The 15306-nt window shown below is 47.1% G+C and overlaps 1 protein-coding gene across 1 annotated transcript; it reads right to left on the bottom strand.

Moving 5' to 3' along the window:
- Positions 1–2125: 2125 nt before the first annotated feature.
- LOC137380803 (putative nuclease HARBI1) lies at positions 2126–11095 on the bottom strand. Its single transcript, XM_068053174.1, has 4 exons — positions 10591–11095; positions 4480–4538; positions 2714–2854; positions 2126–2395 (listed from the first exon to the last, which is right to left on the bottom strand). The coding sequence occupies exons 1-4, from the start codon at positions 11093–11095 to the stop codon at positions 2126–2128; spliced, it is 975 nt and encodes a 324-aa protein (XP_067909275.1).
- Between the last annotated feature and the right edge of the window lie 4211 nt (positions 11096–15306).

Genomic DNA, 15306 nt, shown 5'->3' with positions numbered 1-15306 from the left:
AAACAGAACAGGCCTCGTTCCAGATCGCTCAGGAGGTGAGCAGCCATGGTGTAACCCTGCGCACATGGATACAGGGCCACAAGCAGTTCAATGACCTCATCCGGGCTGTGAAAGTGAGTATCATTTCATTCCTTTTTCTTTTTAGACTTTGCATCTGTCAAAGTAGGACGTTGTATTGGAGGAGAGCGATCAACACCCACCCACCCCCCGCCAGAGGCCCCCTGTCATATTGGAATCTCGTGAGATCCCTGAGAAGGGAACACATGCGCCTGTGTGTCCCTATCAGTGGTAACTGCACTACTAGCAGCCTATATGTTGGGATTGATGTCACTAGGGGTCCAACATCTCCCTTCCCCCTGTCTGCAGGAGAAGATAGCACATAATCATAGGGAGTGGGTGAAGACCGGAGGTGGGCTGCCATTGCTGCATGTCCTAACACCAATGGAGGATGAGGCCATGGAACTGGCTGGACTGCAGGATGGAAGGAGCATTGTGGACAGAGAGACGGGGCACCCTCCCAAGATAGTAAGTAAGTTCTGCATGGAGCACAAGCTGTATCTGCAATGATGGAGTCTTGTTGCTCATCAGGCATCCGGTACACACAGGGGTCTGCATTTTAGGGGTGTCTGCAATGGAGGGATGGCAGGTCCTTGACCCTTACATGTTTTAGTTCTGTCATGCAGGTCAAGCTGTACCAAATCGGAGACCAGTAGTAAATGCCACGGATCCTGGCTCCTCTGAGGGGGTGGAAGGGGCCTCAGTGGGCCCATTGGTACCTCATACTCCTCCCCCTCCACCAGTGAAGATACATGCACCTCGGTGGGTTTGTGCGCGAGTTTAGATCTGGGCACACAATCTGATAAGCACAGAACACATGCACCCATGCAGCTGATGGAGGCGGTCACAGCCCAGGCCTCCAACAGTCGGAGAACTGTGGGAGGCCAGGCCCATCCTCAGCCCCAGGCTCATGATGTGCCTCTGATTTCAGCAGCAACAAGGGAAATGCTGGAGATGTAACAAGAGGTGCGGCAACATCTGGCAGAGATACTAGAGGCTATGCGTGCCCAAGCACGGTCAATGGAGAAGTCCATCCAAGCCTTGACCTCGACATTGTCTCTGACTGGGGCATGAGTGGCCTCCTCCATTGAGAGGTTGGAGGACCTGATAGAGAGTCACATCCAGCAGAGCACTCAGTGTTTGCTGGATATTCGTGCAGACCTCCATACCCTCATCCTGACCATGGGTGCAAGGCAGCAGTGGCAAGGCGAGAGGGAAACAGAGGACCTCGAGTCACCATCAGGTCCTCTGTCCTCTCAGGTCAGCAGGGAGGCAGAAGTCTGCCTTGACAAGGAGGAGGAGTGTATGCCTCCCGCAGCTGGGGCTCCTCTCAAGTTGATCCTGGTGCGGGCATCAGCTCCTCTTCCCCTCTGCCAGCGTCACCAGTTCATCCAACATCCCAGCTGAAAGAGGGCTTCTTTGCATGAGGCCCACATCATGCCAGGGCACTTCAGGCCCAAGGCATCCTGAGGACAACTGCCAAAGTCATCTGGAGCCATGGGCACCAAGGTCGGCAGGTAGCCTCCACCTCAGCCGATAGAGTGTCGCAGTTCACATAAGAGAATTAAGCAATGCACTTAGAATCACTGGGTTTTCACAGGTGAGCGTTTATCTATCATTACAGTGTCTACCTCCATTATGACTGTAAATAAATCTTTACTGCTAGGCACGGACTCCCTCCCTTTTTCCATCATCAAGGTCTTGACCCTTCACTACTTCCCAGCCTCCAGTAAGAAGCTGGAGGCGGTTGCTGATGCATTGAGGGCTCAATTCTAGAGCCTCACCAGATCAGCTATGCACGAATATGCAATAAGATAATGCATCATTAGGGAATGAATGGTGAAAGATGACTGTATAAAGGAAAGTCTTTATTGGATAAGGTACAAGGGCCATAAAGGATCAAATGAAACGCAAATGTATAAGGGCAACCTGAGCCTCCCTTGCACATCTCTCCTGTCCAATATCACGTTGCCCTTGAAGTTCTCCATCTGGCCTAGCTTGCCCATCTTCCCCTCCATATCTGCAACGTCTGAGGAGGCAGTCCGCTCCTCACTCTCCGCATTGCTCATCAGCTCCTCCCTCTGCAGGGCAAGGATGTGCAGTGCATAGCAAACCACGACCTGATACGGGAGACCCTCGCCGGGGCACATTGAAGGGCTCCCCCGGACCGATCTGGCCACCTGAATCTCATCTTCAGCAAACTAATGGCCTGCTCAATGGTAGCTTGTGTTGTCCTTTGGCAGACGTTGTTTTTCTCTTCTGCATCCATGCATGGGTTCCTCACAGGCGTCAGCAGCCATGTTCGCAGTGGGTAGCCCTTGTCTCCAAGGATCCATCCCTGATGGCTAGAGAGAGGGCGGAAAAGTTCAGGAACCTGGGACTGTCCCAAAATGTAGACATTGTGGCTACATGGTGTGCATGGACCTGCAGGGCAGGTAGTGCAGGAATCCCCAAAGGACATTCCACTTTCTAACTGATATTCTGATCTGAGTAACCGATGAGATAGAGGGTTCCTCTGGATAATGCACCGACAGTCATGACCGGAATGTCATGGCTGACTCAGCTGTGCTGGGATGGAGAAAAAGGGACATAAGGGCAATAGTGGTAGGGGATCCTATGGTTAGAAGAACAGATTGGCGTTTCTGTGGTCTCAGACCTGATTCCAGGATGGTATGTTGCCTCCCTGGTCAAGGATCTTGGATATCACCGAGTGACTACAAAGTAGGCGGGTGAAGCACAGCTGGAGATCGTGGTCCATGTTGGTACCAATGACATAGGTAGAAAGAGGGATGAGGTCCTGCAAAAAGAATTTAGGGAGCTAGGTAGCAGATTAAAAAGTAGGACCTCTAGGGTTGTAATCTCTGCGTTTCTTCCGGTGCCACGGACTAGTGAGTATATTAATAGGAGGTTAGAGCAGATGAATGCATGGTTGAGGAGATGGTGCAGGAGGGAGGGCTTTAGTTTCCTGGATCACTGGGCCTATCTCTGGCAAAGATGGGATCTGTATAAGATGGACGGGCTGCATCTGAACCAGAACGGGACACGCATCCTTGCTGGGAGGTTTGCTAGTGCTGTTGGGGGGGGTGGGGGGGTGGTGGTGGGGTTGAACTAATTTGGCAGGGGATGGGATACAGAGTGGAAGTACAGTAGGGGGTGTTGTACAATCAAATATAAATGTGAAGCTAAATCAAGGAAGAGTAAATACAGACCCGTTAAGGCTCAAGCACAAGGAGTCTTACTAGTAAGGCAGATGAATTGAGGGTGTTGATTAACACATGGGATTATGATATTATTGCTGTCACTGAGACATGGTTGAGGGAAGGGCAGGACTGGCAGTTTAATATCCCAGGTTATAGAATCTTCAGATGTGATAGGGGAGGGTGTAAAAGAGGAGGTGGCAATGCACTGTTGATCAAGGAGTCAATTACTGCAGTAAGGAGGTTCCTCTAATGAGGCCATATGGGTAGAATTTAAAAACAAAAAGGGGGCTATCACTTGGCTGGGAGTGTACTACAGGCCTCCAAACAGTCAGGCAGTGATAGACGAGCAGATATGTAGGCAAATCTCAGAGAGGTGCAAAAATAATAGGGTAATAATAGTAGGGGATTTCAACTTACCCTATATTAGAGGGGATAGTATTAGTGCAAAAAGCTTAAAGTTGGTGGAATTCTTCAGGTGCATTCAGGAGAGCTTTTTGAGCCTGTTTGTAGAGGAGGAGCGGTATTGAACCTAATCCTAGGGAATGAAGCCGGACAAGTGGTAGAAGTGGCAGTGGGGGAGCATTTCGAGGATAATGACCATAACTCAGTAAGATTTAAGGTTGTTATGGAAAAGGACATAGAGGGACTAGAAATAAGAGTACTGAACTGGGGGAAGGCAGATTTCAATATGATAAAACAGGATCTGGCCAAAGTGAACTGGGAGATGTTTCTTATAGGAAAGTCTACATCAGACCAGTGGGAGTCATTTAGAAAGGAAATTGCGAGGTTTCATGTCCAGCATGTTCCTGTAAAGGTGAAGAGTAGGTCCAATAAGTCCAGGGAACCCTGAATGTCAATGGATATAGAAGATTGGATAAGGGAAAAAAAGGAGGCATATAGCAGATTCAGAGTGCTGAAAACAGCAGAGGCCCGAGAGGAGTATAGAAAGTCATAGAGTCATAGAGTCGTACAGCATAGAAACAGGCCCTTTGGCCCACAGCGTCCATTCCGAACATAATGCCTATCTATACTAATCCTACCTGCCTGCATTAATTCCATATCCCTCTATACCTTGCTCATTCAAGTACCTGTCCAGATGCCTCTTAAATGTTGCTACTGTTCCTGCTTCCACCACCTCCTCTGGCAGCTCATTCCAGATACCCACTATTCTTTGTGTGAAAAATTTACCCCTTTGTTCCCCTTTGAACCTCCTCCCTCTCACCTTAAATCTATGCCTTCTAGTTTTAGTCACCCCTACCATGGCAAACAGACTCTGGTTATCTACATTAAGAAAAAAGTGCATTGTGAGAACTGCAAAGCCTGTCTTCTTCCAGCAACAGATTTCAAAGTTTCAGCATTTTCTCAAATCAATCTGTGCCTCTCATAATTTTATATACCTCTATCATGTCCCCTCTCAGCCTCCTTTGCTCCAAGGAAAACAGACCCAGCCTATCCAATCTCTCTTTATAACTCAGGTCCTCCAAACCAGGCACCATCCTTGTGAATCTTTTCTGCACCCTCTCTAGCTTAATCACATCTTTCCTGTAGTGCGGCGACCAGAACTGCACACAGTACTCCAAATGCGGCCTAACCAACGTTATGTACAACTGTAACATGACGCCCCAACTCTTGTTCTCAATGCCTTGGCTGATGAAGGCAGGCATGCCATACGCCTTCTTCACCACCCTGTCTACCTGTGTTGCCACTTTCAGGGAACTATGTACTTGCACCCCAAGGTCTCTCTGCTCAACAACACTCCCCAGGGCCCTGCCATTCACTGTATATGTCCTGCCCTGGTTTAACTTCCCAAAATGCATCACTTCACACTTGTCTGCATTAAATTCCATTTGCCAATCCCTTGCCCACTTTCCCAGTTGATCTATATCCTGTTGTAACCTTAGACAACCTTCTTCACTGTCCACTATACCACCAATTTTGGTGTCATCTGCAAACTTACTAATCATGCCCCCTACATTCACATCCAAGTCATTAATATATATGAAAAACAACACAGGGCTCAGCACCGATCCCTGCGGCACACCACTGGTCACCGGCCTCTATTCTGAAAAACAACCCTCCAATACCACCCTCTGCCTCCTATCACCAAGCCAATTTTGTACCCAATTTGCTAGCTCACACTGGATCCCATATGTTCGAACCTTCTGGACCAGCCGACCATGCGGGACCTTGTCAAAGGCCTTGCTAAAGTCCATGTCGACAACGTCCATCGCCCTGCCCTCGTCAATCCTCTTGGTCACCTCCTCGAAAAATTCAATCAAATTCGTGAGACATGATTTCCCACGCACAAAGCCATGCTGACTATCCCTAATCAGACCATGTCTTTCCAAATGCATATAAATCCTGTCTCTCAGAATCCCATCCAATAACGTTCCCACCACTGATGTAAGGCTCACTGGCCTGTAGTTCCCTGGCTTATCCCTGCTGCCCTTCTTAAATAAAGACACAACATTAGCTCTCCTCCAGTCTTCTGGTACCTCACCCGTGGCTAACGATGATACAAAAATCTCTGCTAGGGCCCCAGCAATCTCCTCCCTTGCTTCCCATAGCATCCTAGGATACACCTGGTCAGGCCCTGGGGATTTATCCACATAAATGTGCTTCAAAACCTCCAACACCTCCTCCTTTGTAATGTTGATATGTTCCAGGATATCGCTGTTCCCTTCCTTGAACTCATTAGCTTCCATGACCTTCTCCACGGTAAATACTGATGAGAAATTTTCATTTAAGACCTTTCCCATTTCCCGTGGCTCTACAAATAGATTGCCACACTGATCCTTAAGGGGACCTACTCTCTCCCTAGCTACCCTTTTACTCTTAATATTAATATACATCGAATCTTTTAGGATTCTCCTTTATCTTATCTGCCAGGAAAATCTCATGGCCCCTTTTCGCCCTCCTAATTTCCTTCTTAAGTGTACTCCTACATCCCCTATACTCCTTGAGGGACTCGCTTGATCCCAGCTGCCTATACCTGACATATGCCTCCTTCTTTGTCATGACCAGACCCTCAATATCCCTCCTCAACCAAGGTTCCCTAAACTTGCCAGCCTTGCCCTTCCGTCTGACAGGAACATGCCGGCCCTGAACTCTTCCTATCTCACTTTTAAAAGCCTTCCACTTGCCAGACGCCCCTTTACCTGTAAACATCCTCTCCCATTCAACTTTTGAGAGTTCCTGCCTATGCCATTGAAATTAGCCTTCCCCCAATTGAGGACTTCAACCTGAAGACCAGTCCTATCCTTTTCCATAACTATCTTGAAGCATATAGAGCTTTGATCACTGGTCCCAAAGTGCTCCCCCACTGACACATCAACCACCTGCCCATCCTCATTTCCTAAGAGGAGGTCGAGTGTAGCCCCTTCTCTAGTAGGGCCATCCACATACTGCTTCAGAAAACTATCCTGGACACACTTAACAAATTCTTCCCCTTCTGATCCCTTAGCAATAAGGCAGTCCCAGTCAATATTAGGGAAGTTAAAATCACCTACTATTACAACCCTATAATTCCTACACCTATCTGTAATTTCCCTACATATATGCTCCTCCACTTCCCTCTGACTATTGGGGGGCCTATAGTATAATCCCATCAAAGTGATCACCCCTTTCTTATTTCTATGGCCTCGCTGGACATTCCCCCCGGGATATCTTCTCTAAGTACTGCTGTGATGTCCTCCCTAATCAATAGCGCAACTCTCCCTCCTCTCTTACCTCCACCTCTGTCACGCCGGAAGGATCAGTACCCCGGAACATTGAGCTGCCAGTCCTGCCCATCCGTCCCATCCCTCAACCACGTTTCCGTATAGCTATAATATCACAATCCCATGTACCGATCCATGCTCTGAGTTCATCTGCCTTACCTGTAAGTCTTCTTGCGTTAAAGTCAATGCAGTTTAGCCTATCAGACCTTCCACGATCCCTGTCCTGCCCCTGCCCGGCCTGTCTACTGGACTTGCTTGGTTTAATCTCTACATTTGCCTCAACTATCTCATCGGAGAGACTACGACTTTGGGTCCCACTCCCCTGCAAGACTAGTGTAAACCCGCCCAAGTAGTACTAGCAAACCTCCCCGCAAGGATATTGGTCCCCTTCCAGTTTAGATGCAACCCATCCTTCTTGTACAGGTCACCTCTGCACAGGAAGAGATCCCAATGATCCAAGTAGCTAAAGCCCTCCTGTCTACACCAGCTCTTCAGCCACGCATTAATTTGCCTTATCCTCCTATTCCTACCCTCACTAGCACGTGGCACAGGAAGTAATCCTGAGATTACAACCCTAGAAGTCCTGCTTTTTAACCTGCCTAACCCCCTATATTCACTTTGCAGGACCTCATCTCTCTTCCCGCCTATGTCATTAGTACCAATATGGACCATGACCTCTGGCTGCTCACCCTCCCCTTTCAGAATGTCCTGCAGCCGCTCTGAGCCATCTTTGACCCTAGCACCAGGGAGACAACATACCATCCTGGAGTCTCGTTTGTGGCCACAGAAACGCCTATCTGCACCCTTTACGATAGAATCCCCTATCACTATAGCTCTTCCAACACTTTTCCTCCCCTCCTGTGCAGCAGAGCCCTCCATGGTGCCACGAACTTGGCTGTTGCTGCTTTCCCTTGGGAGGTCATTCCCCCCAACAGTATCCAAAGCGGTATATCTGTTTGAGAGGGGGATGGCCACAGGGGACTCCTGCACTACCTGCCTACGCCTACTACTCCATCAGGTGGCCACCCATCCCTTTTCTGCCTGTGCAGCCACTACCTGCGGGGTGACCGCCTCACTAAAAGTGCTATTCACGACGTCCTCTGCATCGCGGATGCTCCACAGTGAATCCACCCGCAGCTCCAGCTCCGTAATGTGGGTAGCCAGTAGCTGCAGATGGATATGCTTCCTGCACACATGGTCGTCAGAGACAGTGGAAGCATCCCTGATTTCCCACATAGCGCAGGAAGAGCATATCATGGGGCTGAGCTCTCCTGTCATGACTTACCCTTAGGTTAATTAGTTACTCCCTTAATTAAAAAATACTGATTACACTAGGGGCTTGTTCTACCCACTCCAATCTAAAGTCCTTAAAAAAAACACTTTCGTAGTACTCACCTTGTCACCAGAGGTTTTAGTTTCAACAAAAAAAACTTTCCCCTTTTTTTCCTAAGATATTCTAACAGCTGCTACTCACCAATCAATCACCTTGCAGCTCTCCTGTGATGTCACTGTTGTCTTTTTTTTCAAAACTCCAGCGCGCTGGAAGAGGTTTGACTGCTCTCCGCTCTGCTCCCGGAAGGTAAGAGACAGGGCCTTGATTCTCTGGGTTGATTTATAGGCTCAGCACTCGGCACTCTCCCCACAGGTCTGCTCCGTTCCTCTCCGCTCCGCTCCCGGAAGGTAAGAGGAAAGTGTAGGGGAATTCTTAAAAAAGTAATTAGGAAAGCGAAGAGGGGGCATGAAAAATCATTGGCAGACAAGATAAAGGAAATCCCAAGGCATTTTATAAGTATGTTAGGGGCAAGAGGATAACCAGGGAAAAAGTGGAGCCCATTAGGGATCTAAGAGGCAATCTGTGTATGGAGCCAGAGGACATAGGTGAGGTTTTGAACAATTACTTTTCATCTGTGTTCACTATGGTGAGGAACGATGTAGGTGTAGTGATCAGGGAGGGGGATTGTGATATACTTGATCAAATTAGCATTGAAAGGGAGGAAGTATTAGCTGTATTAGCGAGCTTAAATGTGGATAAATCCCCAGGCCCAGATGAGATGTATCCCAGGCTGCTATGTGAGGCAAGGGAGGAGATTGCAGGGGTTCTGACACAAATTTTCAGATCCTCTTTGGCCACAGGAGAGGTGCCAGAGGACTTGAGGACAGCGAATATGGTACCATTATTCAAGAAGGGCAGCAGGGATAAACAAGGTAATTATAGGCCTGTGAGTCTAATGTCAGTGGTAGGGAAATCATTGGAAAAAATTCTGAGAGAGAGGATTAGTCTCCACTTGGAGAGGCAGGGATTGATCAGGGATCGTCAGCATGGCTTTGTTAGGGGGAAGTAGTGTCTAACAAATTTGATTGAATTTTTCGAGGACGTGACTAAAGGTGCAGATGAGGGTAAAGCAGTTGATGCCGTCTACATGGACTTCAGTAAGGCTTTTGATAAGGTCCCACATGGGAGATTGGTTAAGAAAGTAAAGGCCCATGGGATCCAGGGCAATTTGACAAATTGGATTCAAGATTGGTTTAGTGGAAGGAGGCAGAGGGTAGAGGGTTGTTTTTGTGAATGGAGGCCTGTGACCAGTGGGGTACCACAGGGATCGGTGCTGGGACCCTTACTGTTTATAGTATACATTAATGATTTAGACTTGAATATAGGAGGTATGATAAGTAAGTTCGCAGATGACACGTAAATTGGTAGTATCATAAATAGTGAGGAGGAAGGCCTTAAATTACAGGATGATGTAGATGGGCTGGTAAGATGGGTGGAGCTGTGGCAAATGGAGTTTAATCCTGAGAAGTGTGAGGTGATGCACTTTGCAAGGACTAACAAGGCAAGAGAATACACAATGGATGGTAGGACCCCAGGGAGTACAGAGGGTCAGAAGGACCTTGGGGTGCTTGTCCATAGATCACTGAAGGCAGCAGCACAGATAGATAAGGTGGTTAGGAAGGCATGCAGGATACTTGCCTTTATTAGCTGAAGCATAGAATATAAGAGCAGGGAGGTTGTGATGGAGCTGTATAAAACACTGGTTAGGCCACAGCTGGAGTACTGTGTACAGTTCTGGTCACCACACTATAGGAAGGATGTGATTGCAATGGAGAGGGTGCAGATGAGATTCACCAGGATGTTTCCTGGGCTGGAGCATTTCAGCTATGAAGAGAGACCGGATAGGCTAGGGTTGTTTTCCTTGGAGCGGAGAAGGCTGAGGGGGGGACATGATTGAGGTATACAAAATTATGAGGGGCATTGATAGGATAGATAGGAAGAAACTTTTTCCCTTAGCGGAGGGGTCAATAATCAGGGGGCACAGATTTAAGGTAAGGGGCAGGAGGTTTAGAGAGGAGTTGAGGAAAAATCTTTTCACCCAGAGGGTTGTTGGAATCTGGAACGCACTGCCTGAAGGGGTGGTAGAAGCAGGAACCCTCACAACATTTAAGAAGTATTTAGATGAGCACTTGAAACGCCATAACATACAAGGCTACAGGCCAAGTGCGGGGAAGTGGGATTAGTTTTGGACGGGTGCTTGATGGTCGGCGCAGGCATGTTGGGTCGAAGGGCCTGTTTCTGTGTTATAAAATTCAGTGACTCTATGACTGTATCCGTTTACAGTGGTCACAGACCAGTTGTACATTGAGGGAGTGGAAGCCCTTCCTGTTGATGAAGGCCACTGGCTGGTGTTCCGGAACCTTGATCGCTACATGAGTGCAGTCGATGATCCTCTGAACCTGGGGGAATCCAGCCATGGCCTTGAAACCAATGGCTGTTTCAGCTTGTGAGTTGAGATCCGTTTGGAAACACATATAATCTCTGGCCCTCCTGAACAGGGCATTTGTGACCTCCTTGATGCACCAATGTGCCGCGGACTGCGAGTTTCCAGTGTCCCCTGTGGATCCCTGGAATGACCCGGTGGATAAGAAGTTCAGCGCCACAGTGACCTTCAGGGCCGCTGGCACTGGATTGCCACCCAGTCCCCTAGGGTACAACTCATTCTGCATCATTTCACACAGGTGAGTGACGACCTCTCTAGAGAGGCGGAGTCTTTGTTGGCACTGCCTCTCGGACATCTGCAGGTAGTCGAGCCTCGCCCTGTATACTCTCACTGGAGGATACATCCTTCTGCACCAGGCAACTCCCTCTCTCTCTCTTCTTTGCCCTCTGCCATGTCCAGAGGTCACTGTGATCCCTTCTGTTGGCTCATAGTCCATTGTGCTGTTGCAGTGCCTGGCCCTCCCTCCTGCTTAGGTGCACTGCGTCATCGATGGGATCCCTGAAGCCTGGATAAATGAGGCCCATGATAAGTGGCCTCTCCCTGATAGGCAGTCCCTCCCTGCCATTGTCGCCCTCGATGCCCATACTTGTGACCCTTGCCCAGGTGTCACTTGCCCATTGCCCTCCTTGTATTGGCCCCCCTGCAGTGCAGCCAACCATCCCCTCACTCCTGACATGAAAAGCTCAGCCCTCTCTTCATGGCCCTTCATATTTGCCCTTTCGATAGCCTCCCCTTCCAGGCAGGCATGATCAGCTATCTCGATGTCAGACTCTGAAGCCCCGTGAGACCTGTGCGCTGTTTATAAAATAGCATCCAAAACATAAAATCGCATTCAATTGGCCACTAACTATCTCAATTACCTGCATACCGCATGGCCGTTGGATCTCCGCCTGCCATGATTGCTGCCATGGACAAAATTGGGATGGGTTGTCACAACGTTGGACTTCCTGTCTGATGTGTCCCGTCCTGATTTTATGTCGCCCCATGACTTCATACCTGTCTACATTGTTCCCTTAAAATTCAGCCCTAAGTGTGTAAACCCCTGAGGCAATCTTCATAGTAGTTCCTTTAAAATTGTGTTAATGCCAACTAAAGCTGATTTTATCCGGTATGCAAAATGCCAATGGGTAAGTAATGGCACCGAGCGAGAATAAAATCCCATTAGGGGTTTGTTGATTACTTAATTCAGGGAAAGTATAGTTGACCCTTTTTTCCATAGAAAAAATTAACAATTCATCAACTTAGAAACTATTTGAACAGTGTGATATTGTTTCCTACTGAAATACAGTTTCAATTTTAAAGCTGTGATTCAGTTATCAGAAATATCTTTTCATCAGTGTACAAAGTTAAGAAATAATTCATATTGTCCTGGACACTGCAATGTACTCATATGTGAGGGCTTACTTATATCCTCCTACCTCCTTCCCCGCCCCCCACCCCCCCCCCCCCACACACACACATATGCACTTGGGACAATGTGGGAGGGGGTGGGAGTGAGCTATTAATCTGGTGTACAATTCCCTCTCAACTCCTCCTCTGTTTATGTGTCAGTATAAGCTGTTTTCCTTTATTCAGTAGTTGTCAGGGGCTTCATATTGTTGCTGCCCCTCTGGTACCATTGAAAATCCCAGCCTAAGGTAAAACACTGTTTTCTGTGCAATTTGACATGGGTTTACATCGCTGGCAGGATCTGTTCAGCAAAACTCATTTTGTTTGCATTAGTTAGGTGTCTGACATGCATGGGATCCCAACACCATGTTTAAGACATTCCTTTTCCAGTTACTAACCACTGACCACCTCCAGGCGCGTATCCATTGTCTCTCGAGATAAGGAGGCCCAAAGAACAAGACATCTATACTAATTTATAGGGTTTTTTTGTTTGACCAATATAGACTGCACATTGTTTCTCCATAAGGAGACATCCTACTTACCTAAGTCTAGACAGTTTGCAAATAAATGGCAGAGCAAAGACTTAGAGATCCCTAGGTGTGTGTAAGTGCACTGCAATTAAAACTGCACTGAAAAGGTAATTGGTAAGCATCCTGTTGCTTATCCACCATATGACATTTGGATTATCTGAAGCCAAATGGGATTAATCCTAGGCATCAGAGACAGGTCAACCCCTCCTGCTTTTATTAGTGAGCCAAGTTCACTAGTGGTCAATCATCAACAGTGCACTGGAGTATTGCAGACTTGTCTGCCAGAACCAGGCTTCAGATCACCAGGTCTGTCACACATGATTGACTTGCTTCCAAACTTCCATTGATAGACAAATCATCTTGGATTCACCTCAACCTCACATAGACCTTGACTGCTTCCAGCCCTCAACAGGAAGACAGTGACTAATTAGTCATTAGACAACTGACAAGTGCAGGTTTGAGAACTCCTGGATTAGATAACAGGTCCCCGGAATCCTCATGACTAGCATGGTGAGCATCACAATTCGCTATAAAATGTGGGAGTATACTGCCACCAGCCTCATGACCACAGCACTGACACAGCTGGAGGTGGAGAGCTTCCATAGCATTTGGATGTCTCTTTGGAACTCATTTACAGTAATCATTGAACCCAGGATATTTGGATCTGGCCTTCCTTTCCATTGGCACTGTCAGGAAAGGAACAGTTATGAACTAAAGTGAACTGCAGCAATTATGAACTGTAAAAATTAACTGGTGAATTTAACTTCAAAAAATGGACACATTTTGCTGCAGACAAGATGGATTAAGAGGTCAAGTGACCCTTCCTGTATTGCAAATATACATCGTATCTATTGGAGACTAAACTCATTATCACGTCTGGACTAGTTCTGAGGAAGACGCATTAAAATGTTAAACAGGCAATTCAAAGCTAATTGGCTCCTACCTTCTAGAATTGGGCTGACAAAGACCTTCACAGACAGAATGACTCCGGATGCAAAGCCAAGATAATAGGTAGGAAATAACACCTTATCAAGATAAACCCCACATTCCAATCCCATTGTATAACAATGGCTCCATGTTCGAAGACATTGAATGGACACACCAGGGGACAGCATCTATGGTCACCTGACCAAAACCCAGCCTGATAAGGGTTTTTCTTAAAAAAAGGTTTCTCTGAGAGAGAGAGAGAAAACCAGCCAGTGAGGAAGCTGAGACATCCATTCCAGCCAAGAATAAGACCCTGCCTATACATCTTTAAACCACCGAGACAGAGACTCCAAAGATGACCTTGAAAACTCCCCATCTGAGAAACTTTAACAAGATTGTCCACCAACTTTGACTCTTAAACAAAGGAATCTGCAATACTTCAGTGAACCAAAACAAGGAACATCAGGCCTGCAATGCTGTTAAAAAATTTTTCCTGGAAAACCAAGGTTTCAAAGTGAACTCTTTTTACAACAATCGGACTTAAATGCATGCTATCATCTAATCTCTATCATTTCTTGTGTGTGCCTGTGAATGGGTGAGGTTGCAAACATTTTTGGATATTGTTTAATAGTTATCTTTCTTTTTTGAAGCTACAAGAAAACCTGTTATTTGTCTGGTTACTTGACCGCTAAAATACTCAGGGACTAAAACACTATTTTTTTTAACAAAAACATACCTGCGGTCAGTTGAGTGGTGAAGAGTGGAAGTCACCCACACCATTTCCCATCTGTTCATATCAGCAAGTTAATGCCATTGTGGAAATATTGCCTGATTCTTATGCTAATTTGCTGCAATTTCCTCCTGGAACCTGCATTTGCTATGCCGGGAGGGTTTGGATCAGTAATACTCCTCCCCATAGGCTTACCACTGCTGGGAGGATAAAAAATACTGTTCTTGTGTAGCCTTTAATAGTTACCATCACTTTTCTGCAAGAATGTCTAAAGCAGCGGCTGTAGCACCTTCAGGGATGTCAGCAACAGAAGGGCACCAGATTCTCAGGTGCATCACTGGACTTCCTTTCGGCAAAAGCCAAGAGCAGAAAAGGAGGATTGTTAGACACTGATGACAGGAAGCTCCATAAGAGGGTGATGCAGATGTTTGGAGGGAGGTGGCAGAGGCAGTCAGTGCTATCTGCACAATCTGAAGGACTATTGCGCTGTGCTGGAAGAGGTTCAATTACCTTACAATGGTGCTAAGGTAAGTCTAGACCCTCTCGCTAGTACGCATACTCTACCACTCATGAAGCCCATCTTTGCTCACCTTTTTACCTCTCCTCATCCTTCTCTGTTTGCATTTGAATGTTAGGGGGATTCATTTTTGTAAAAGGCAACCTTTGCAAACATTCACGCACCTGCTGTTCCTAAAACCACTCTGTCAACTCACATTGTCTGCCAGGAGGGCTACACATAGTCTTCGAGGGCCACTTGAATTAAAGTGCCTCTGCATCTCATCATCAGGGAATGCATGCTCTCATACAAAGCAAAGTGTTTATGCCACTTGCATGCCATTAACATTGATTCCTTTCCCTCTAATGGAAAAGATGTCTGACAACCAGCACAACCAGGGAAGAAGCAGCTGTGTTGAAAACATTGAGCACACATAAAGGGGTGCTGCATATGACAGGCAGGCAGAGGGGAAAAGCTGTGAG

This window comes from Heterodontus francisci, chromosome 2, assembly GCF_036365525.1.
Source record: "Heterodontus francisci isolate sHetFra1 chromosome 2, sHetFra1.hap1, whole genome shotgun sequence".
Lineage (NCBI taxonomy): Eukaryota > Metazoa > Chordata > Chondrichthyes > Heterodontiformes > Heterodontidae > Heterodontus > Heterodontus francisci.
The sequence above is the reverse complement of the archived record's forward strand: the minus strand, read 5'-3'. Positions and strand labels throughout refer to the sequence as shown.